The sequence below is a fragment of the Gopherus flavomarginatus genome, chromosome 1, assembly GCF_025201925.1.
Source record: "Gopherus flavomarginatus isolate rGopFla2 chromosome 1, rGopFla2.mat.asm, whole genome shotgun sequence".
NCBI lineage: Eukaryota > Metazoa > Chordata > Testudines > Testudinidae > Gopherus > Gopherus flavomarginatus.
This window is the reverse complement of record NC_066617.1, coordinates 327,532,868-327,558,145: the sequence shown is the minus strand read 5'-3', so window position 1 is coordinate 327,558,145 and position 25,278 is coordinate 327,532,868. Positions and strand designations below refer to the sequence as shown.

Genomic DNA, 25,278 nt, shown 5'->3' with positions numbered 1-25,278 from the left:
TACTCAGATGCTAGGTGGGGTGGTGCCAGAATAGGAATATGTGTCCCATCTATCGCCCCTCCACAGTTAGGGAAACCCATTTGTGCAAAGCCATCCACAATGTCCTGCACATTCCCCAGAGTCACGGTTCTTCTTAGTAGGATACGATTAATGGTCCTGCAAACTTGCATTAACATGATTCCAACGGTTGACTTTCCCACTCCAAACTGGTTCGCGACCTATCAGTAGCTGTCTGGAGTTGCCAGCTTCCAGATTGCAATAGCCACCCGCTTCTCCACTGGCAGGGCAGCTCTCAATCTCGTGTCCTTGCGCCGCAGGGTGGGGGCGAACTCAGCACACAGTCCCATGAAAGTGGCTCTTCTCATCCGAAAGTTCTGCAGCCACTCATTGTCATTCCAGACTTCCATGACGATGTGATTCCACCACTCAGTGCTTATTTCCCGAGCCCAAAAGCGGCATTTCACGGTGCAGAGCATGTCTGTGAATGCCACAAACAATTTAGTGTCATACGCATTAGGCGACTCGATATCATCATCGGACTCCTCACTGTCACTGTGGAGCTGAAGGAATAGCTCAGCTGCCAAACGTAATGTGCTGGTGACACTCATCAGCAAAGTCCTCAGCAGCTCAGGCTCCATTTCCCACAGAAATCGCGCTGCACAGAAACTGTTCGGAGACTCACAATGTTGCCAAACGTGGATGGAAAAACAGTGACTGCTGGGATGTGAAGCGATGCATCACGGGGCGTTGGGACAGGAAGTGGAATGACCTGCACCCTTCCATCCCCTTCCCACAAACCACGGCACCAAAATAAGAAGAGGTGCTCTGTGGGATAGCTGCCCATAATGCACCACTCCCAACAGCGCTGCAAATGCTGCAAATGTGGCCACACTGCAGCGCTTTCCCAACACAGCTGTACGAAGACAGCTGTAACTCCCAGCGCTGTACAGCTGCAAGTGTAGCCATACCCTGAGAGTGTACCTAGGATTTGGGTTATTTTGCCAGCATCTGTAGAGAGGCACCAAGTCATTTTGGCTAACTTGGCATTTTTGTTGTACTGTGCTGTTCACAATATGAATTATATTATACAAGCATTACCACACACCTTGCACTAGGAGATCACTTGTGTATATCCATTGGCGTCCATGTATTTTCAGCAGGGATGAATATTTCCTTGCAAGTCACAAAGTGCTGGTTCTGGAGGTTCTGTGAAGTTCACAAGTGGGAGGCATTGCTGTCATACTGCTCTTTGAGTAGTATAGCAGTAAATCTACTGAGAACAAAATTGATTGACATACATTCTATTTATAGAGAAGTGGTTGTATTTAAAGAAATGTCTTTTTTTTTTCTTCAAGGCTTTTTTCACAGATATGCAAAAGCAGTAGTTTTTTGTGGCAATTTTTCGAGTGTAAACTGCTGTATCAGAATGGTTGTAATAACTGTTTTTAAGAATTACTATAACATAATATATGATCTTAGTTAATGGAACATACCTCTAAAGCAAGCCATCATTTTGGCAAGCTACAGCTATACTCTCCCAGCCATATATATAAAATGCTCACTCAGGCATAACTTCTGGTAGACTTCAATAGAAGTTATAGCTAGTAGTGTTTGCAGGTTTGGGACCAAAGATTATTAGACAGGTGGTTCTTGTGGGTTGGTGTGTTGTTTTTGTTTTGTTTTTTTTTCGGTTGCTTGGTTTGTTCTTTTTTTCCCATCTTCTCCTTGCTATTTTTACAAATATTTTACTTTCACAACCTATCCTCTACTGGTGCTACAATGAAATCCATAATTTTGTCTGTATCAGCCATTGTTATGACATCAGACTTATCACAGTTTTAACAATATGCTTCCTCCCCACACCCACTAGCCTTGATTTATAGATGGAAATCCTATTGACATCAGTGGAATTGCACATGTAGATCTGGGGTAGAGTAAAGACTACAGCATTAAGAGGAGATGCTCTGCAAATGAATGCCATTTTTAAAATTCCACAGGGCCCAAATCCTGCAGCCTTTACTCAGGGCTGAATTTATCCACCATATACTTCTTGCAACCCCTTTGGCAACTACACCACTGTTTTTCCCTTTTATGGTCTAACAAAAGCACCCTCTCCCAGAGTTCTGGTTCTGTAGCCATCAGCTCTCTTAGGCAGAGACGTGCATCTCTGTCCTCTTCTGACTGCAGTGTTTTCAGGCTGCACAGTTCCCTGTCTATATTGTGTGAATTCCCCAGCAATTCAGACTGCCTAAGCAGGCCTGCTTTGTGGTAGTTTTTTTTTCTTCTCCTCAGAGGCTGTGAACAGTGTAACTACTCACAGTTATAAAGGCACTGAACAGCTTTTCCTGAGCAAGCACATCTATTCCTAAGGTTCAAGCATTATGAGAAACTCTAATAAAACAAGAACCATGCATGCTAATACGCTTATCTGAAATCACCCCAACTCCAGCAAGGGCTCTGGTAGGAGTCAGTGCTTCAAAACCCAGCAAAGGGGGTTTTGTGTGGTTACAAGTTTATAACTGCCTTGGTTGAGAAGAAGCACATCTGTGAATCACTCCTCTACACACTTTGGGCTTCTGATCTTGTCCTCATGTAACAGGCAAGCAACAGACAATGGTTCCCTCCTCAGAGTGAGGCTTCAAAAAGCAGAGTTCTTGCATAATAGAGGGGCTATGTCTGTATACACCTTCCCCAAGATTGTTCCTGGGAAACCCACTTAACTACAGTATCCGAGGGGTAGCCGTGTTAGTCTGTATCCACAGAAACAACGAGGAGTCTGGTGGCACCTTAAGGATTAACAGATTTATTTGGGAATAAGCTTTCATGGGTAAAAAACCCACTTCTTCAGTCACTCCAGGCATCTGGAGAAGTGGGGTTTTTACCAATGAAAGCTTATGCCCAAATAAATCGGTTAGTCTTTAAGGTGCCACCAGACTCCTCACCACTTAACTACATTCATTGTTGTCTGGCACATTGTTTCAAATAGCCCACTGAAGTTCATAACACATCCCAGGGTTTACATTAGTCATGTCTCCCCCCGCCCCCGCCTCCCAGAGACATATAAAATAGTACATAAATATCTGCATTTTTAATAGAATAAACTCCTAGTAAGCTTAATTCAATAAGGTTTGTCAAGGAGTGTGTCATACCTGTCACAGGGGCATTCAGAGAACATTTTAAAAAAAATAATCAAGGCTGGCTTTGGCCTCAGTGCTTGCTAAATGTCTATTCCTGCGAATGAAGTAGCTTCAACTGAGTTGAAAAGAAGCAGGAGCAGGCCCTATAACAGTCTACCTCTCCCACCTACTTCATTGAAATCCTGAACTAGGATTGCAAATTGGGCACAAATACCTTTGGTTAATTAGCAGCTATAGAAAGGCCCTATAAAAAACCTGACAAAAATAAATGCTACCTGATAACATGCATATGAAAGACTTCCCCAAAATGGAAGTCCCTTATTAAGGTATATTATAAATATCTACTGTTGTGTGTTTGTAAATAGTTTTAGTGCAATGAAAGACAAACTACAAATACAGATATAGTTCAGAGGAAAAGGTTGTAGTAAGAGTGTTGTTATTGTTTAAGACCTTTGACTTTATTTTTGGAAACACAACTGAACCCCACTGTGGTATACTAGATTTGATTTGTGAAATTCTCTCCCCACCCACTTCTCACAAAGTTTAACTAAATAAGTTGTTTCTTGTGGCACCTTAGAGACTCAAGGACTCCTAGTTGTTTTTGCTGATACAGAGTAACACGGCTACCCCTCTGAAACAAGTTGCTTCTGTTATTCAGTTTGTACGTATGCATCAAACAAAAAAATGACAGACAATATGTCTAGAACATATTTCTAACTTGTTGGAATCATTCAGTGAGCTGTATTTACATGGAACAAAACTTTTAGAACTAAGCCACTTACAATTAGTATGTAAAGTACTGAGTAAAACAAATTAGAACCTTTAAAGAAACATATCAGACAGTTTTAAACAGGCATGATCTCAGATTCTGGATTGACTGCAAGACAAAGGAGATGTATTCTCAGCCAGAGAAAGATAGAAAGATTTTTCTGAATTGATAATGATTGATCCGAAAATTATACCCATTTGGTCACTAATTAATAATAATAATGCGGCAAACAGTGGAGGCTAACAGAGGGAGTTTACCTGGGATCTGTTGGAGAGGAGGTACGCTAAGTGCTGCATTAGGGGGGCTGTGTTGGTGAGTATCTGAGTGTCTGTTGCGGGGACAGTTTGTCAGTTTGACTGTGTGCTTGATTGTTTGAAAAGTGTGAATTGGGAGTGCTTTGTTCCAGGTGGGCCTTGAGTGGTCCTGACAGTTATAAAAAGGCAGTCAGCAGTGAACTGCAGAGGCTAACAGAGGGAGTTCGCCTTGAGAGCATGCACAAAGGCTTTCATCTTGCAGGCTTCTCTGAGTAGTTACTGCAACAGCTGAGGAAGTTCTTAGAAGGAAGGAAATATGGATGATGAGCATTCAACTGTTGTTACCTGCACAGGATGTGCCATGTTTGTCTTTCTTCCACAGGACAGAAGCAACTTTGTCTGTATGAAGTGCAAACTGGTCTCCATACTGGAAGAGAAGATTTGAGGTCTGGAGAAATAAGTATCGACCCTGCATTGCATAAGAGAAAATGAAGATTTCCTGGACAGATGTCAAGATATGCTTCTACAGACACAACATTCTGAAGAATCAGAGCAGGCTGCACAGTGGGGACAGAAGGATAGTGAATAAATTTGGCAGCATGTGACCTCCAGAAGAAGAAAGACGAGCATCCATGTACTAGCAATGCAGATACAGGTGAGCAACCATTTTTGTGTTCTCTCCACACGTACTAATGCAGAGAGTGGACTAGATGATACATCTGAGAGAAAGGAGCAGAAGGAGACTCCACTGATTGGAAAGCATGAGATGCCCTGTTCTAGGGGTAAGGGTTCCATTACCACTGCTCCCAAGAGAAGGAGGCAGGTAGTGGTGGTTGGGGACTCCCTCCTCAGGGGGACTTAGTTATCTATCTGCTGCCCCAACTGGGAAAACCGAGAGGTCTTCTGCTTGCCAGGAACTAGGATTCACAACGTGATAGAGAGACTGCTGAGACTCATCAAGCCCTTGAATCGCTACCCCGCCACGTGGGCACCAATGATACTGCCAAGAATGACCTTGAATGGATCACTGCAGACTACATGGTTCTGGGAAGAAGGATAAAGGAGTTTGAGGCACAAGTGGTGTTCTCGTCCATCCTCCCTGTGGAAGGAAAAGGCCTGGGTAGGGATCGTCGAATCATGGAAGTCAATGAATGGCTACGCAGGTGGTGTCAGAGAGAAGGCTTTGGATTCTTCGACCATGGGATGGTATTCCAAGAAGGAGGAGTGCTAGGCAGAGATGGGCTCCACCTAATGAAGAGAAGGAAGAGCATCTTTGCAAGCAGGCTGGCTAACCTAGTGAGAAGGGCTTTAAACTAGGTTCACTGGGTGAAGGAGACCAAACTGAGATAAGTGGGGAAATGGGATACCAAAGGAAACACAAGGAGGAGGGTGCAAGAGGGGCAGACTCCTGTCTCACACTGAGAAAGCAGGATGATCAGTGAGTCATCTTAAGTGCCTTTACACAAATGCAAGAAACCTGGGAAACAAGCAGGGAGAACTGAAGTCTTGGCACAGTCAAGGAACTATGATGTGATTGGAATAACAGAGACTTGGTGGGATAACTCACATGACTGGAGCACTGTCATGGATGGATATAAACTGTTCAGGAAGGATAAGCAGGGCAGAAAACCTGGGGGAGTTGCATTGTATGTAAGAGAGCTGTATAAATGCTCAGAGCTCCGGTATGAAACTGCAGAAAAACCTGAGAGTCTCTGTATCAAGTTTAAAAGTGTGAGCAACAAGAGTGATGTCATGGTGGGAGTCTCCTATAGACCACCAGAACAGGGGGATGAGGTGGATGAGGCTTTCTTTTGGCAATTAACAGAAGTTACTAGATCACAGGCCCTGGTTCTTGTGGGAGACTTCAATCACCCTGATATCTGCTGGGAGAGCAATACAGTGGTGTACAGACAATCCAGGAAGTTTTTGGAAAGTGTAGGGGACAATTTCCCGGTGCAAGTACTGGAGGAACCAACTAGAGGCAGAGCTCTTTTTGACCTGCTGCTCAAAAACTGGGAAGAATTAGTAGGGGAAGCAAAAGTGGATGGGAACCTGGGAGGCAGTGACCATGAGATGATTGAGTTCAGGATCCTGACACAAGGAAGAGAGGAGAGCAGCAGAATATGGACCCTGGACTTCAGAAAAGCAGACTCTGACTCCCTCAGGGAACTGATGGGCAAGATCCCCTGGGAGAATAACATGAGGGAGAAAGGAGTCCAGGAGAGCTGGCTGTATTTTAAAGAATCCTTATTGAGGTTGCAGGAACAAACCATCCTGATGTGTAGAAAGAATAGTTAATATGGCAGGCAACCAGCTTGGCTTAACGGTGAAATCCTTGCTGATCTTAAACACAAAAAAGAAGCTTACAAGAAATGGAAGATTAGACAAATGACCAGGGAAGAGTATAAAAATATTGCTCAGGCTTGCAGGTGTGAAATCAGGAAGGCTAAATCACACTTGGAGTTGCAGCTAGCAAGGGATGTTAAGAGTAACAAGAAGGGTTTCTTCAAGTATATTAGCAACAAGAAGAAAGTAAGGGAAGTGTGATCCCCTTACTGAATGAGGGAGGCAACCTAGTGACAGAGGATGTGGAAAAAGCTAATGTACTCAATGCTTTTTTTTGCCTCTGTCTTCATGAACAAGGTCAGCTCCCAGACTGCTGCACTGGGCAACACAATATGGGGAGGAGGTGACCAGCCCTCTGTGGAGAAAGAAGTGGTTTGGGACTATTTAGAAAAGCTGGATGAGCACAAGTCCATGGGGCCAGATGCACTGTGTCTGAGGGTGCTAAAGGAGTTGGTGGATGTGATTGCAGAGCCGTTGGCCATTATCTTTGAAGACTTATGGCGACTGGGGGAAGTCCCAGATGACTGGAAAAAGGTTAATGTAGTGCCCATCTTTAAAAAAGGGAAGAAGGAGGATCCAGGGAACTACAGGCCAGTCAGCCTCACCGCAATCCCTGGAAAAATCATGAAGCAGGTCCTCAAGGAATCAATTCTGAAGCACTTAGACGAGAGGAAAGTGATCAGGAACAGTCAGCATGGATTCACCAAGGGCAAGTCAAGCCTGACTAACCTAATTGCCTTCTCTGAGGAGATAACTGGGTCTGTGGATGAGGGGAAAGCAATGGACATGTTATTCTTTGACTTTAGCAAAGCTTTTGATACCGTCTCCCAAAGTATTTTTGCTGGCAAGTTAAAGTGTGGGCTGGATGAATGGCCTATAAGGTGGATGTCAAGCTGGCTAAATCGTTGGGCTCAACGGGTAGTGATCATGTCTAGTTGGCATGCCGGTATCAAGCGGAGTGCCCCAAGGGTCGGTGCTGGAGCTGGTTTTGTTCAATATCTTCATTAATGATCTGGAGAATGATGTGGACTGCACCATCAGCAAATTTGCAGATGATACTAAACTGAGAGGAGTGGTAGATATGCTGGAGGGTATGGATAGCAAACAGAGGGACCTAGACAAATTAGAGGATTGGGCCAAAAGAAATCTGATGAGGTTCAACAAGGACAAGTGCAGAGTCCTGCATTTAGGATGGAAGAATCCTATGCACTGCTACAGACTAGGGACCGAATGGCTAGGCAGCAGTTCTACAGAAAAGGATTTAGGGGTTACAGTGGACGAGAAGCTGGATATGAATTGACAGTGTGTGCTTGTTGCCAAGAAAGCTAACGGTATTTTGGGCTGTATAAGTAGGGGCATTGCCAGCAGATAGAGGGTCATGATCATTCCCCTCTATTCAACATTGGTGAGGCCTCATCTGGAGTACTGTGTCCAGTTTTAGGCCGCACACTACAAGAAGGATGTGGAAAAATTGGAAAGAGTCCAGCAGAGGGCAACAAAAATGATTAGGGGGCTGGAGCACATGACTTATGAGGAGAGGCTGAGAGAACTGGGATTGTTTAGTCTGCAGAAGAGAAGAATGAGAGAGGATTTGATAGCTCCTCCAACTATGTGAAAGGGGGTTCCAAAGAGGGTGGTTCTAGACTGTTCTCAGTGGTGGCAGATGACAGAACAAGGAGTAATGGTCTCAAGTTGCAGTGTGGGAGGTTTAGGTTGGATATTAGGAGAAACTTTTTCTCTAGGCGGGTGATGAAGCGCTGGAATGGGTTACCTAGGGAGGTTGTGGAATCTCTTTCCTTAGAGGTTTTTAAGATCAGGCTTGACAAATCCCTGGCTGGGATGATTTAGTTGGGGATTGGTCCTGCTTTGAGCAGAGGGTTGGACTAGATGACCTCCTGAGGTCCCTTCCAACCCTGATATTCTGTGATTCTACCTAGCTCTTCTAAAGTGCTTTAAGCTCTACTGATGGAAAGCTATATAAGTAGGTCAACAGGGTTGAATTTGAGTAAGTGAGGGCCCAGTTTGGCCCATTAATTTGTATTGGAGGAAGACACATTTGTCTCTCATTCCCTCCCACTACTATGACTAAGCCAAACCAAGGCAATTTCAAAGGATAAGATGAGTGGATTCTCAGCAACAGCACTTTGTGCAGCATTACACACTATTATGACTATTACATTATGATCTCTCCCCTATTGAGCTGTTTTGCTTAGTTATCTCCTAGTATTGAAATCATCCCACTATGCTTTTTAAGACTATGAATCTTAAAATACCAGTTGTCATAAGCTTGTTCTAAGTATTTCAGTTCAAGGCTTGCAGGATCCTAAATATATGCCTGGAGCATATTTATTTATTTATTTATTTATTTATTTGTCTATTTATTTTAGAAAAAGTTCCATTTACGTAGGGATCCAATCTTTATCCAGGGCTGGGTTCTCCACTGCTTTGCACCATGTGTCATCATTCACACCTGTGCAAACTGCTAAACAATCAGAGTAGTAATGATGCATGCCCAAGATGCATAAGACAGTGGGAAACTAGTCCTTCAGTCTTTATTCACACAAAACTCTGATTCAGTTCAAAACATATTTTAACACAGTAACAATCTCAAGACAAGGACCATAAATAAGGCCAGAACTTATTAGAAAAGCATCAGTACTAAAATATTAACCTAAATAGCATATTAAAACCTAAATAGAAAGGCATCAATACTAAAATACCTGGATTTAATTCTTATGTAATTTAAGCCAGTTTTACATGTGTAACTCCACTGACTTTTGATGGAGTCACTCCTTATTTAAAGTTAGTGCAAACATATTTGGAATCAAATCCTAGTGTTACTCCTGATTTATACCAGTGTAAGGGCAGGACCAGGTGCATATCCAGTTACTACTACTATTCTCATCGGTTTGAAGTTATTTCCACATTTGTCACTTCTAGAGAACAATACTTTGGGGGATGACTATACAAAGATAGTGATTCAACCGTGCTGCTGACGTAGTTCTAAAAAGTAACATTTTCTGGAGGTAGCAGTTCAGAATGACACACTGATAAACTTGATGCGTAGTAGAACAGAGTTCACAAAATACTACCTCATCCTGTTTTTCTGATAAATTAGTTACAATTCTGTGCTAACGCCACCCTCACCACCCACCCAGTATTTAAAAAAACAAAAACAAAATTGTTTTTTGATGGGAAAAGCTTTCTGGGTAATTCATTTAAGTGACTTTCCAGTATTTGATGCTGTCGTCCAAGAAAAAATTGGATCAGAAATCTAAACCCAGATTCTGACTTTTTATGCCAGTGGGTATTTGGAATAAATCCATTATATTCTCTTATTACAGTCATAAGAGGCCAGTCAGGGTGCAGTCAGAAATGAAGCACACATTTCCTTGGACATCTGCAAAGCTTTCATAGTGAAGTTTGCATGTTACACAGCTCAATAGATGGTTCACTTGTGATTTAAAAAAAAACCTATTCGTTTGCCATTCAGAGTTTGATTTCTTGACAGCAAGTGGCAATTCACATGGCAACACCTCAGATGCAAAGCCCCCAAGCTGTTCTGTGGGGCAGACCTCTGAGGCAGAGCCCCATTGACTTCAGTGACCCTTTAAATGGACAGAAGGATCCGTCTGCATGCAGCAGCTTGCAGGATTGGGACCCTGAGAGCCATATCATGCTCTAGATCTGTGCCCAGAACTTACATTAAAATTATATACATATTTTACCAGGAAACTGTCCCATGCGGTTTGTTTAATAGTTTTAGTTCTCATTGTTGGTAAATGGTAAATTTATTCTTAGAAGCAGAAATATTTCCCTTACAGGCTAGTTGGACCTTTTCCCAGTATTAAAATTGATTCCTTTCCCCATGTTTCAAATGGACTGTGAAATGGTTTCTCTTCCCCCGGCCTTGGTTATGAGCCAATACCATCAAGTACAGGTAATCAGCACAGATCTGGGAATGGGGAACTAAATTCTCCCCTCCCATAGTGGGAAATGAAGTGATCTAAACACTCCCTGGGCCACTTTCTGTCAAGAAAACAAAATCTGATTCAAACTGATACTTAACCCTCATTCAGGCAAAGACTCCCACTGAGGGCAAGTCAGTGGGATTTTTGCTTGAGAAAGGATTGCATGCTTGGGCCCAAAGGTAACTGAAAGCTCTGTGGAAACATTTTAAAGAGAATGCTGTTGGCCTATGGGGAGCTTGATAGGAGCCTGCTTATTTGGTATACTTCAGAACAGATATTGGTTCATTTTAATATTAATACTTGCTAAGCACAATGGGATGACTTCAATGCAGGAGATAACTAGGCGAAAGCACACAATAAGGGAGAGGTCATCAGGAACTAACAGCAATAACAGGTGTGTTATGTCACTGAAAACCCCCTCATCTGCCTAGGATTTGAAATCGCTGTATAGCAATTTGCTGCTGTTGGTGCAAGGGAAGGAAAGGTTTTGCAGACACATAGAGAAGATGTGATCTTGCAACAGTTTGGAGCCTGAGGATGTTGGGACATCAGTTTTCAACACTATAACCATTGGGGCAGCTACATAGAGAGCTTATCTCTCTGCATAGAGCCAGCCTTAGGCAGATTCTCCCAATTCCCCAGAATCAGGCTCCATGCCTAAGAGGGCCCTGCACCTTAGGCGTCTTTTTAATTTTTTTTATTCACCCTGCGGCGGTCTGGGTCAGTGGCAGGGGGTCCTTCACTTGCTCCAGGTCTTCGGTGGCATTTCGGCAGCGGGGGATCCATGGAAGACCTGGAGCGAGTGAAGGACACCCCTCACCCCGTTACCGAAGTGCCACCAAAGACTCGAACTGTCACCGGGTATTCAAATCAGGCCCCGCAGTTCCTAAAGCCATTCCTGTCTCTGCGTACCCTCATCAAATCAGCCTGGCTCACACAACAATCAGACTGCAATGCCATCTGCTCCCTCACTGAGGCTGCTCACTAGTCTCTCTGAGGCAATGTGCACTACAAACTTTTACCAATGCAAGTTACACTGGTGTCCAGCCGCCACAGTTAGTGCATTGCTTGTGGGTGTGCAAACTTAGCTCTTTGCACTGGTGCTGTGCGTACTCACCAAGAGTGCTTGCGTCAGTGCATTGTGGGATGCACCATGGATAGGGTCAGGTTCTATCATGCAACTTTATCCACTCCATAATGCCATCTCTATCCCAGAATTTTCATGCCTATTTTGAAAAGCCCATGAACCCACATGGGACTTGTTGCTGTCCGCCACTCCGACAGATGTGTCACAGCGCTGCTCTATTTTTATGAGCATTGCAAGAACAGGACCCACAATTCTCTGGTATTTGCAGAGCCACAAGAAGAGCTGCAGGGAACATAATGATTTCCTGGAGGGCAGATTGCTGTGGGACATAGCGAGAACCAATTCAAGGTTGTTGGTGGCGTTCACAGAGCAGCTGCAAATGGTAGTGTGGCACTGCTGGGTCTGAGAAACGAGCACTGACTGGTAGGATCACATCATAATGCAGGCTTGGGATTGGGTTGCTGGAACTAGCGGTACTGGGCGTGTGGCAGCACCCTCGGCTTGAAGTGGTTTCCATCATATAGAGGGTTTACAGTTTGGTTCAATGGCTCTCAGCACCCCCACTGTACAAACTGTTCCAGTGCCACTGCTTGGGAGGATGAGCAGTTGCTGTGGAAGTTTCAGAAGTTCAAGACTACCTCCCTGGATCTGTATGCTGAGTTCACCGAACCCTCCAGCGCAGGGACACCTGAATGAGAGCTGTGCTGAGAGTGGAAAAGCTAGTGATGATTTCACTGTGGAAACGTTCAATGCTGGATTCTGCCAGTCAGTGGGAAATCATTTTGGAATTGGAAAATCCACTGCGGGTGCTGCCATCATGCAAGTGTGCAAGACCATTAATGGACTCCTGCTATGCAGGATTGACTCAGCAATGTGCACAACATAGTAGATGGATTTGCAGCAGTGGGGTTCCCGAACTATGGTGGAGCAATAGACAGCTCACATATCCCTATTTTGGCACCAGACCACCTTACCACAGAGTACATCTGCAAAAGGGCTACTTTTCTATGGTTCTGTAAGCACCGGTCAGAGGTGGATTACGGTCTCCTGGGGCCTTGGGCTGGAGCAAGTGGGGGGGCCCCGGCATGGGAACCGTGGCTCCACCCCACACCTTCTGCCTTATGGCCCCATCCCATTCTGCCCCTTCCCATGTGGCCCTGCCCCTCTTCCACCCACGGCCCTGTCCCTGTTCCGCTCACCTCACTGCTGTGGCCCTGAGACTGGAGAAGGTCTGTGCCCCTGCCATGGCCCCGAGGCTGCAGTGAGGAGTGAGGACTCTTCCAGGCTTCGGGCTGTGGCAAGGGGAGATTTTTTCCAGGGGTCTTAAATTGCCTGGGACCCCTGGACACAGGCCCTATGGGCCCATGTGGTAATCTGCCACTGGTGCTTGTGGATCACTGGGGATGCTTCATCAACATCAGTGTTAAGTGATCAGGGAAGGTGCATGACACTTGCACCTTTAAGAACACAGGACTGTTCAGAAAGCTACAAGCAGGGACTTTCTTTCACAACCAGTGGATTACTGTTTGTGATGTTGAAATGCCAACAGTGATCCTCGGGGATCTAGCCTACCCGTTAGTCCCCTGGCTTAGGAAGCTGAAGGGATGTTGGCATTGTTTTCTCAGAAAATTAGACCTCAGTGAGCAAAATATCCCAATGGTTATAGCTGCCTGCTGTGTTCTGCATAATATCTGAGAAGCGAACGGGTAAAAGTTTCTACTGAGGTGGAGGTGGAGTGCCTGTCTGCTGAGTTCGAACAGCGAGACACAAAGGTTATCAGAAGAGTTCAATGTGGAGCTACATAGCTCAGAGGGGCTTTGAAAGAGCCCTTTAACAGCGAGCCACAGTAATACATTGCTATGTACTGTGCTCTGCCTGGTCCTGCAGTTTAGGGGCCTGTTAGAAATTGATGCACATCTATGAATATAACACTGACAATGCACCTAGTAACACTGCGGTGCTTGCTGTACATTTATGATTATTACACTGCATTTGTCACTGATCCTACGAGTGGTGTCACAGAGTACAATATCAAGTAAGTGGGTGCTTTTGCTACCGCCAGGTATTATGCAGGATGGGAACTATTATTTTCCAAACAACAGTGTTATTGACTAACAAAAACACATCAAAAAATCTGTGGAATTTAAAAGCAAACTGAGTGGAACAGAGTGTAAAGAAGAGGAAGGAACAGTCATATCCATTTTAGATACATTGCCCTGTGAGAACCACAGGGGATGTATATGTTGGTGAAGCTGTGTTTGTCTTTAATGTCCCCCATTATGGAGGGGTAGGGATAGGGATATGGCCCCTGGTGCCCCATGGAAAGTTGAGGCGGTGAGTGCTATACTGGAGTTCTCCGTGGACTACAAAGGGAAGTGAACTTGGGATTGTTGTACCTGTAGGTCCTCAAGAGTCTGCTGTATCTCTGTTTGCTGCCAGAGCAGCCCCATTATGTCCTGGTGCATCTCCCTCTCTCCTTTTCCTGCTGAGACTTTCTCCTGTCTGCTCTTTCCCTCTCTATACAGGCCTCCTCTTCATCCTCCAGGCCCTTTGCTCATGGTCTGATACAGCACTGGCTTGCAGGAAATGAATGTGTCACCCTGAGTCCTCTTCTTTCTCCTCCTCTGGCTTCTGCATCCTGTGGTTGTGGAGGGGGAACCCCTCAAGTGTTCAACAGCAGCAACTGCAGATAAAACCCACAGAGGTACCATTGTCAGTACAGTCACAATGGAAAGTGAAAGTTAAGATTCAGAACTCCCTTCTCTTACTCCCCTAAAGTTTTAAACAAGACAGGCTTATTGACTCTTCTGCTTGGAATTGCTTGTGCATGTCACCATGCAAAGCACCAGCCATTGTGAGTGTGGCCTGGCTAGGGTGAGGGAAATGAGGAGGGAAAGTGCTTGGTTGCATGAATCTATGAGTATAGAGCAATGTCACTGAATATTGGCACCATTTTCCACAGGCAGTGGTGATTTTAGCTGATATCCCACTCCTGAGGGCAACAAAGCCACAGAGAGCACAGCTGGTGCTGGAATCTTGAAGCCACTCAGGCCTGTATGCTGCAAGCCTGTGTACTGCAATGGGGCCTGCCGAAGTTATCGCTGGCTGGTGTGGGAAAGTGTCCTATCGGGGAGGAAGAAATAGGACTGCCATCCCTAGAAATGTTCAGAAGAGGACTGCAGATTATCTCTCTGGAAGTTTCATCAAGATCTCTCAGGAAGATTCAAGAGACATCCTTGCGGCTTGGCATTGTATCGACCTTCCTGGCCTCCTAATATACCTGACACAGTTCCTTCGCTTTCACGTGGCACTGCTGCTGGTCCCTATTGTACCCCTTTTCTTGCATTCCCCGAGCAATCTGCTCTTAGATGTCCACGCTTCTGTGGCTGTTCCATAGTTGGGCCTGCACAGCCTCTTCTCTCCACAGGTCCAGGAGATCCAATATCTCTTGTCTATTCCAACCCACAGTGCGCCTGGAGTATGTAGCTGGCATGGTCTGCTGGGTGATTGCACACAACAGTGGAGAGCTGCTGGGTGGGCTCACCATGCTGGACAATGAGGAAAACAAATTTCAAAAATTCGCTGAGTTTTAAAGGGCAGGGGGCTTCCAGTCTCCATGACCCTGGGCAGTGGAGTCCACAATTCTGACCAGAGAGATCAGTGTCGGGCAGTGTGAGACAGCTGGTGGAGGACTGTTAAGGTTGATATAGGTAACGCAGTGTCTACAGTCAGGGCTTGGCTACACTGGAGAGTTGCAGTGCTGGTGGTGGCTTTACAGCACTGTAACTCGCTCACCGTCCACACTGGCAAGGCACATACAGCGCTGTATCTCCCTGGCTACAGAGCTGGTTGTACTCCACTTCGACAAGAGAAATAAAGACTATAGCGCTGCTGATACAGCGCTGCCCCGCCAGTGTGGCCACCAAAAGCACTGTTATTGGCCTCCAGAAGTGTTCGGAGGTATCCCAGAATGCCTGTTCTAGCCACTCTGCTCATCAGTTCGAACTCTACTGCCCTGGCCTCAGGTGACCAACCATTCAACCCGCCCTTTAAATTCCCTGGGAATTTTAAAAATCTCCTTCCTGTTTGCTCAGCCAGGTGTGGAGTGCAATCAGTGAATCTTTCCAGGTGACCATGCCTCCACACGCCAAACGAGCCTCAGCATGGAGCAATGGCGAGTTGCTGGACCTCATCAGTGTTTTGGGGGAGGTAGCTTTCCAGTCCTGGCTGCGCTCCAGCCGTAGGAATTACGATACCTTTGGGCAGGTATCAAGGGCCATGCTGGAAAGGGGCCATGACTGGGACGCGGTGCAGTGCAGGGTTAAAGTGAAGGAGCTGCGGAGTGCCTACTGCAAAGCCTGCGAGGGAAACCGCCACTCCGGTGCTGCCCCCACGACCTGCCATTTCTACAAAGAGCTGGACGCAATACTTGGGGGTGACCCCACCTCCACTCCGAGGACCACGATGGACACTTCAGAGCTGGTGGAGGAGGAGGAGGAGGAAAGCGAGAGTGAGGGTACTGGGGTGGGGGGAGACACCCCGGAGTCCCAGGAGGCATGCAACCAGGAGCTCTTCTCAAGCCAGGAGGAAGGTAGCCAGTCGCAGCAGCCGGTACTTGGTGGAGGACAAACAGAGGAGCGGGTTCCCAGTAAGCGGCTTCTATTTTCAGGATGGAAATTTTTCAAGAGGGGAGGGAGGGTTAGGGCTGCATGCATGCCTAGATGCAGAATAGCACATTGATGTGGTCTATCATGTCACGGTAATCGGCCTCGGTAATCTCTTTAAAAGTCTCATCCAGAGCGTGGGCAATGCGCTTGTGCAAGTTTATAGGGAGAGCCACTGTGGTCCTTGTCCCAGTCAGGCTAACGTGTCCACGCCACTTTGCCACGAGGGGTGGGAGGACCATTGCTGCACACAGGCAAGCTGCATAGGGGCCAGGGTGGAATCCACATTGCAGTAGAAGACCCTCCCTTGCTTCCCAGGTGACCCGCAGCAGCGAGATATCTTCCAGGATAAACTCCTGTGGAAAATGTTGGGATAGTGTTCAGTGTAGGTGCCCCCTACAGCTGTTGGCTCTCCCCAATGCACAGAAACCCTGAGGACAGTACAGCCCTGAAACAATCAGTCCCCCTTACTCACCATTTTGGGGCTCCCCTGGGTTATGTGCGCTCTCTTTGGGATAGGAAAATTATGTTATTGTGAAGATTGTATGTGCCCTCCTTAAGTGCGGGGGAATTACTCTGTCTGGTATAAACAATGCTGCCTCTGTTAAGTGTTGCATTTTGCCTTTACAGATGCAACCTTGAGATCTCAGCTGTCCGTGTTATCACCGGCTGAGACACTGCAAAACCTTCGGAAGAGACCGCAAGAAAGCAAAGAAAACATGCTGCACGAAGTGATGCACCAATATCTCACAGAGAATCAAAAAGCGCAGGAGTGGAGGGAGAGGGAAAGCAGGATCCACAAGTAAAACGCAGCGCACAGGAAGCAAAGCCCAGAGCGACTGATAAGCATCCTGGAGCGCCAAGCGGACACTATCCAGGCGCTTGTAGCCATTCAGACAGAGCATTACCGCCCCTGCATCCCCCGCACCTCTTGTCTCAAAGCTCTTTCCCTTGTGCCCCCATGTCAGCTCCAACCCCCCTTTCCCAACATCCGGGTTCTTACCACCGCCAGCTGCCTCCAACACCTGTATGTTCACCAACCAGCCCTGAGAACTACGACCCTTACTCTCTGCACTCAACCCCCATCACCATGCAGTATAGCCATCCTAAAGTGCAGCACTCATTGCACAGCACTCCAGACAGGACATATGCAAATCTGTGATTGCACAGTTACCCACCCCACCCACTTGCCCTTTCAGATTCCCAAAAAGTTGTGTTTCTTTCAATAAAGTAATTTTCTTTTCAGTAAATGAATTTTTGGCTTTGAAAACAGTCTTTATTATTGCATAAAGTTAAAGATACCTTAGCCAAGGAAAGAAACAGGCACTGCAAATCAGCTTAGCAAACACAGATTCCTACTAACATTGTAACCACTGCACTTCACTCCTGTGCAAGGCACCAGACATTACTGTTGGTTTTCAGCCTCAAATTCCTCCCTCAAGGCAGCCCTAAACTTTGCAGCCGTGTGCTGGGCCTCTCTAGTAGCCCTGCTCTCTGGCTGTGCAAATTCACCCTCCAGGCTTTGAACCTCGGAGGTCCATGCCTGACTGAATCTTTCACCCTTCCCTTCACAAATATTATGGAGGGTACAGCACACGGATATAACAGCAGGGATGCTGTTTTCCCCCAAGTCCAGCTTCCCATGCAGAGATCACCAGCGGCCCTTAAAATGGCCAAAAGCACACTCCACAGTCATTCGGCACTGGCTCAGTCTGTAGTTGAACCATTCCTTGCTGTTGTCAAGGCTCTCTGTGTATGGTTTCATGAGCCACGGCATTAATGGGTAAGCGAGGTCTCCAAGGATCACAATGGGCATTTCGACATCCCCTACTGTGATCTTCCGGTCTGGGAAAAACGTCCCAGCCTGCAGCTTCCTGAACAGGCCAGTTTTCAGAAAGATGAGTGCATCATGCACCTTTCCGGGCCAGCCTGCGTTAATGTCAATGAAACGCCCACGGTGATCCACGAGCACCTGGAGAATCATAGAGAAATACCCCTTCCGATTAACATACTCAGATGCTAGGTGGGGTGGTGCCAGAATAGGAATATGTGTCCCATCTATCGCCCCTCCAGAGTTAGGGAAACCCATTTGTGCAAAGCCATCCACAATGTCCTGCACATTCCCCAGAGTCACGGTTCTTCTTAGCAGGATGCGATTAATGGCCCTGCAAACTTGCATCAACAGGATTCCAACGGTTGACTTTCCCACTCCAAACTGGTTCGCGACCGATCGGTAGCTGTCTGGAGTTGCCAGCTTCCAGATTGCAATAGCCACCCACTTCTCCACTGGCAGGGCAGCTCTCAATCTCGTGTCCTTGTGCCGCAGGGTGGGGGCGAGCTCCTCACACAGTCCCATGAAAGTGGCTTTTCTCATCCGAAAGTTCTGCAGCCACTGCTCATCATCCCAGACTTCCATGACGATGTGATCCCACCATTCAGTGCTTGTTTCCCAAGCCCAAAAGCAGTGTTGTACAGTGCTGAGCATGTCTGTGAATGCCACAAGCAATTTCATGTCATACGCATTACGTGACTAGCTATCATTGTCGGACTCCTCACTGTCACTTTGGATCTTAGGGAATAACTCAACTGCCAAACGTGATATGCTGGCGAGACTCATCAGCATACTCCTCAGCAGTTTGGGCTCCATTTCCCGCAGACCGAAACAGAACACAGAATTGCACTGCACAGAAACGGTGGTAAGATGGCTCCAAATGTGGACGGAAACACAGGGATTGCTGGGATGTGAAGTGATGCCTCACTGGGTGTTAGGACAGGAATCAGAATGATCTGCCCCTTCCACCCTCTTCCCACAACCCACGGCACCAAAATGAGACGAGGTGCTCTGTGGGATAGCTGCCCATAATGCACCACTCCCAACACCACTGCAAATGCTGCAAATGTGGCCACACTGCAGCGCTGGTAGCTGTCAGTGTGGCCACACCTCAGTGCTTTCCCTACACAGCTGTATGAAGACAGGTTTAATTCCCAGCGCCGTACAGCTGCAAGTGTAGCCATACCCTCAGGCTGTGTCGACCTCAGTACATCAGCTGTGGCTGAACATCACTCTGGGAGGTTCTGTTACATAATGGAGAGTTCACATTGGTGGGAAAGCAACAAAGAGTCCTGTGGCACCTTAAAGACTGTATTGGAGCATAAGCTTTCATGGGTGAATACCCACTTCTTCAGACGTATGTAATGGAAATTTCCAGAGGCAGGTATAAATATGCAGGCAAGAATCAGTCTGGAGATAACACAGTTAGTTCAATCAGGGAGGGTGAGGCCCTCTTCTAGCAGTTGAGGTGTGAACACCAAGGGAGGAGAAACTGCTTTTGTAGTTGGCTAGCCATTCACAGTCTTTGTTTAATCCTGATCTGATGGCGTCAAATTTGCAAAGGAACTGAAGCTCAGCAGTTTCTCTTTGAAGTCTGGTCCTGAAGTTTTTTTGCTGCGAGATGGCTACCTTTGCATCTGCTATTGTGTGGCCAGGGAGGCTGAAGTGTTCTCCTACAGGTTTTTGTATATTGCCATTCCTAATATCTGACTTGTGTCCATTCATCCTTTTACATAGGAATTGTCTAGTTTGGCCAATGTACATAGCAGAGGGGCATTGCTGGCACACAATGGTGTATATAACATTGGTGGATGTGCAGGTGAATGAACCGGTGATGTTGTAGCTGATCTGGTTAGGTCCTGGTGTCACTGGTGTAGATATGTGGGCAGAGTTGGCATCGAGGTTTGTTGCATGGATTGGTTCCTGAGTAAGAGTTGTTATGGTGCGGTGTGTGGTTGCTGGTGAGAATATGCTTCAGGGTGGCGGGTTGTCTGTGGGTGAGGACTGGCCTGCCACCCAAGGTCTGTGAAAGCGAGGGATCATTGTCCGGGATAGGTTGTAGGTCACTGATGATGTGTTGGAGAGGTTTAAGCTGAGGACTGTAGGTGATGGCCAGTGGAGTTCTGTTGGTTTCTTTCTTGGGCTTGTCTTGTAGCAGGAGGCTTCTGGGTACACATCTGGCTCTGTTGATTTGTTTCCTTATTTCCTCGTGTGGCTATTGTAGTTTTGAGAATGCTGGGAATTGGTGGGAATTGGTGGAAACAAACTTAAGTGTAAACACATGCACTACTAGGTTAACGCAAGGCGGCTTATGTTGACCTAACTTTGTAGTGCGGGCCAGGCCTGAGAAGTCAGGGATAGCATTAACTTCCTGCTTGGAAATATACAGGCCCCCAAAGAAAGCATTCAGTGTGCCTCAGCTCCTGTTATACCTAATAGGTATCTCTCAGATCTTCAGCACTCCAGCTACAAGTGTGAGGGGGGAGTTTTCAGCCAATGGGCAGGGCAGAAGCCTGCAGCATGTTCACTTCTCCTCCTCCTTTGTCAAACCTGTACCCTTTCAGGTGCAATTTCCATTTCTTTGAACCTCTCTGCATTGGGAGCATCTGGCTCAGGCTTTGTAAGTCAAATGATTTTCTCTCAGCACAGTATCAGAGGTGCAGGGCAGAGACTTTATATCGGAGCCCAGATCTTTCTCTGTAAAAAAAATCATTTCTCAGCTGGTGCTTGTATAGAAAGTTTCAAACCCACAACGATTATTTTAATTAGGTCAGCTTCTACAAATCACTAAGTGCCTTCCAGGAACTGTTTTGTTCCCTCAGGTTAAGGGAGCTCAGCACCTTGTAGGATTTGGCTGAGAGATAGGTATCTATCAAAGTGTTGTTCTCATATGAGTCTAGAAAGATAGTGCATCTGATGGGCCAGATGATGGCTGTTGCCTGCTAGATATGCAAGAAGCCTTCCCTTTTATCTCAAGAGCAAAGGCCAACCAGAGCACCTGCTCCTGCTAGCACCCCCTGCACCATTAGAGCCCTGAAGGAAGTGCAGAGGACATGGAGAAAAGCCATGGCATAGGAGAGAACAGGCTGCAGCCTTTCAAGAGAGGCCTTGAGAGCTTCTGAAGAGCTCCCACATCTACCAAAACGGAATGCGTTATTTTGTTGCTGTTGCCCTTTGAACACGTAGTGTAACATAATGAATGTAACAGTTGCTTTCCCACTAATGGGCATATATTAAGCATTAGATTCTTGTGTTGATGTATCTTCATGTGGCAGCAAAATGATTCAGATGCAGTATGATCTCTGAAGTCATAGTAACATTTAAACAGGAAAGGACATACATAAGAATTTGAGTGTAGCTTGACAATCTCATTTCGTCAATATTCTCAGCACAGCACACCTCGACTGAAAGGCTACAGAAATAAAGCAGAGGCCTATGCTAATTCAAACATGTCCCTTGAAGATTTAAAAAAAAAAATCTGGTAGTCTAGGCATAAGCCAGTCTTATCAACACTTTTAATGAATAATGAAGTATCAAGCTTTGTCTGATATCAAGCTGTCCACATTTCTTATTCAAAAGTTGCTGGTTTCAAAGTGAAACTCAAGCTCCTTTTAATTTCTTCTAGGTATAATAGAACAGCAGACAATACATATGTATGTAATTAGGCTAATTTGATTGAGCAAAGGTAGGTTTTGTTTAATATAGCTGAACTTCCCAGAAATTGTGTCCTGGACATAATTAATTGTTTTCCCTCCCCATTCACTCAATTGTTTCAGAAATCTCAGAACCAGCTTGGAGAAATGGGGTGGTAATGACTTATTGTATTTATTAATTGTTCAGATATGACAGTGTTAAATATAAGCAAGGGAGAAAGCAGAATTAAATTGTTTAGCTTTTGCAATCAGCAGTCCCTCACTGCCACCTGCTTTTCCCTCTGATGTCATGAAGCAGTGAAAAGGGATCTTATCTCTTACATGGTGCTTGGATCAGAAGATCAGCATTTTCAGTGCAATAGCTTCTCCTCCACATTGAGCCAACCGAAGAGAAGTAAGGAGAGAATTGACCAAATATCTGCAAGAGTTTTTAGTCTCAGGCGTGTGGAGCCCTGTCCTGAGGCACAAAGAGGCAAATGTCTCTGAGCCACCATCTTGTGTCAGAGATGAGTAGGCCTGTAGGAGCAAGAATAGGTAAGGCTGTTATATAGGTTGGGCCCATTCAGGGTGGAGTAGCATGGTAGGAGGCTGCAGTCTAGCCTTGAGCTGTTCGGGTTCTACCTGCACTTATAAATACCTCCTTTGGGGAACTGAGTTGGAGGCATGTTTCCCCAGATTTTTCTAGCAAAAGTCTCTGAGATTGTGTTCTAGTGGATAAAACACAACACTTGGGAGACATAGGTTATATTCCCAGCTCTGGCCTGCAGGCTGACCTTAGGTAAGTCACTTCCCCAGCTGTAAAATAGGGATAACCCAAGAAAGGAGTCCTAGCTACCCAAGCAATAAGAGACACTCTTTGCTGCTAGCAGCTGCTCTCTCCATCTCAACTCTGGCTGCATGGGTTTGAAAAAAATCACATTGACTCATTACCTGGCTTATTTGTTCTCTAGCTTGTTCCAAGAAGAAAACCACTCCGATCAAGATGAAGCAATCCACACAGGGATGGAGGTTTCCATGGGTCACAAATCATGTGAAAGAGGAGAGTGGCTACAACCTACTCTTTCATGTGCAGCTATAACGCCCCAGCCCTTTGTTAGGCAACACTGGGGTTTTCTTAATCTTTAATATAAATGACTTTGGCTAAAAATGAGGGGAGCTAATCAGAGTTACTTCAAGTGATCGGTTCTGAGATCATTGTGGAAAAAATAAACTAAACTCAAGATGGACTACACACAATATTAATGCCTCTTCCTGCACCTCCTGTAACAGAGAGGCCTGGTCTACACTACGCGTTTAAACCAATTTTAGCAGCGTTAAACCGATTTAACGCTGCACCCGTCCACACAACGAGGCCCTTTATATCGATATAAAGGGCTCTTTAAACCGGTTTCTGTACTCCTCCTCGACGAGGGGAGTAGCGCTGAAATCGGTATTACCATATTGGATTAGGATTAGTGTGGCCGAAAATCGACGGTATTGGCCTCCGGGCGGTATCCCACAGTGCACCATTGTGACCACTCTGGACAGCAATCTGAACTCGGATGCACTGGCCAGGTAGACAGGAAAAGCCCTGCGAACTTTTGAATTTCATTTCCTGTTTGCCCAGCGTGGAGTTCTGATCAGCACTGGTGGTGATGCAGTCCCAAATCCAAAAAGAGCTTCAGCATGGACCGTACGGGAGATACTGGATCTGATCGCTGTATGGGGAGACAAATCTGTTCTATCAGAGCTCTGTTACAGAAGACGAAATGAGAAAGCATTTGAAAAAATCTCCAGGCTATGATACAGTGTCCACAGCACAGTGCTGTGTGACAAGCGTAACGGAAAGCCAAAGACGCTCATGGAGGGAGGGGGTACTGAGGACTCCAGCTATCCCACAGTCCCCGCAGTCTCCGAAAAGCATTTGCATTCTTGGCTGAGCTCCCAATACCTGTAGGGTCAAACATATTGTCTGGGGTGTTTCAGAGTATATGTCGTCAATTTACCACCCCTCCTCCCCTGTGAAAGAAAAGGGAAAAAAAATCGTTTCTTGACTTTTGATACCATGTTTTTAATACCGCATTCTGCTTCCAAACAAGGATAGAATGAAAGGAAGATTGTAGTAATTGTTAGCAGCTTTCGGATAGAGCACTTCCTGTAGTGTGGTGAATTTTATAAATATAATAAAAGCATGCACTCAAGGTGGCAAGTTACCGAGGCTACAAAGAATTGAAGTAATAATTTACTTACGTAGTGCTTAACAATTGCTGGAGGTCAGGAGACCTCCTGTGGTTTGAACAGATAGGCTTTTATAGTAAAAAGATGATTAACAGCAGCAGTCTCCTTAATGAAAGATTTCCCGGAAGAAAAGAGAAAAGTCAGAGGATTATGTAAACTCCTCTCTGCTACTCACCATAAGAAGCAAGGAGATCAAGATAAGATTTTTTTTTTTGGCTGACAAAAATTGAACAATATAGCTCCTGTGGTGATAATAAAGGTATATTTGCGTAGCCATTGCTGACTGCTCAAGAAAACTCAGGGCTCCTAAACTAACAGACCTCTCACAAAGGGAAGTCTGGCTTCCTCAATATTCTTTTTTCTATAATATTCCTAATGATGAACATTCTAGGAGCGCTGCCAACTTATAATGTTATTTCAAGTCTCACAAGAATCTGAACTTTCATTTAAAATGTAGTTTCTAGCCCTTACGGTTGCAAAGAGAACCTTGAAAAAGTGAAAGGCTCAAAAGCCAGAAACAAATAAAACCCAAAGTTTAATTTAAAGTCTCATGATTATTAAGCTAATCTTGTGATTTTTAAGACCCGACATAATTTTTGAACCTTAGGGGTGGCTGTATAACGGTAAGAGGGTTGCATTTCTGCACTGATGTAATTGCTTTTAATACAAATACCAATTTAAGGCCCGTTTCATCATTCTTTCTGCAGCCAAAATTCCTGAGGTTTGTTCCTGTACTCTTTATTCATGTAAGATTCCCAGTAGCATTAGTGGGAACTTTGTCTAAGTAAATATGGAACTGGAGGTCTTTTATGGCTGCTAGTGGTAGTAAGAGATAAAGCCCCCAATCTGGCAAATACTCAGGCACATGCTTGACTTTAACTATGAGAGTAGTCCCCTTGACATCAATGGGAATGCTCACGCCCATGCACTTAAGCATGTGTGCAAGTGATTGCAGGGTCAAGGCCTAAGATAGCAACAAATCCATGGACAACTTCACATCTTGATTGCTAATTTTTTACATATTTGGGGAAAAAACGTCCCAGGCAGCATTGATAGAATTTAGATTTGCCCTCTGGGGAACAGCTAACGAGGGCTGGTAGCAAACCCTCCCCTACCTTCTATTATAAAAGATTCTTGAGACCTTTAGTTTGCAAAGGGGTGGGGGGTTCTTAAAGGTGAACATTTAAACACTTTTTTTGGCCTAGCTTGCAAAGGCCTTACACTCAGCTTCACAGCATGTCTCTGTGTGTTTTAGGCTTGCCAGATGTCCAGTTTTTGACTGGAACACCTGGTCAAAAAGTGACGCTAGTGGCTTCGGTCAACACTTCTGACTGGGCCATTAAAAGTCT

The 25,278-nt window shown here is 45.6% G+C and overlaps 1 protein-coding gene across 1 annotated transcript; it reads left to right on the top strand.

The window, feature by feature from the left end:
* The first annotated feature begins 15,631 nt into the window (after positions 1 to 15,631).
* On the top strand, positions 15,632 to 25,208 carry LOC127043798 (zinc finger and SCAN domain-containing protein 29-like). The gene is made up of 3 exons (XM_050937945.1): positions 15,632 to 16,212; positions 16,859 to 16,959; positions 25,185 to 25,208. The coding sequence occupies exons 1-3, from the start codon at positions 15,699 to 15,701 to the stop codon at positions 25,206 to 25,208; spliced, it is 639 nt and encodes a 212-aa protein (XP_050793902.1). The 5' UTR covers positions 15,632 to 15,698.
* The last annotated feature ends 70 nt before the right edge of the window (positions 25,209 to 25,278 follow it).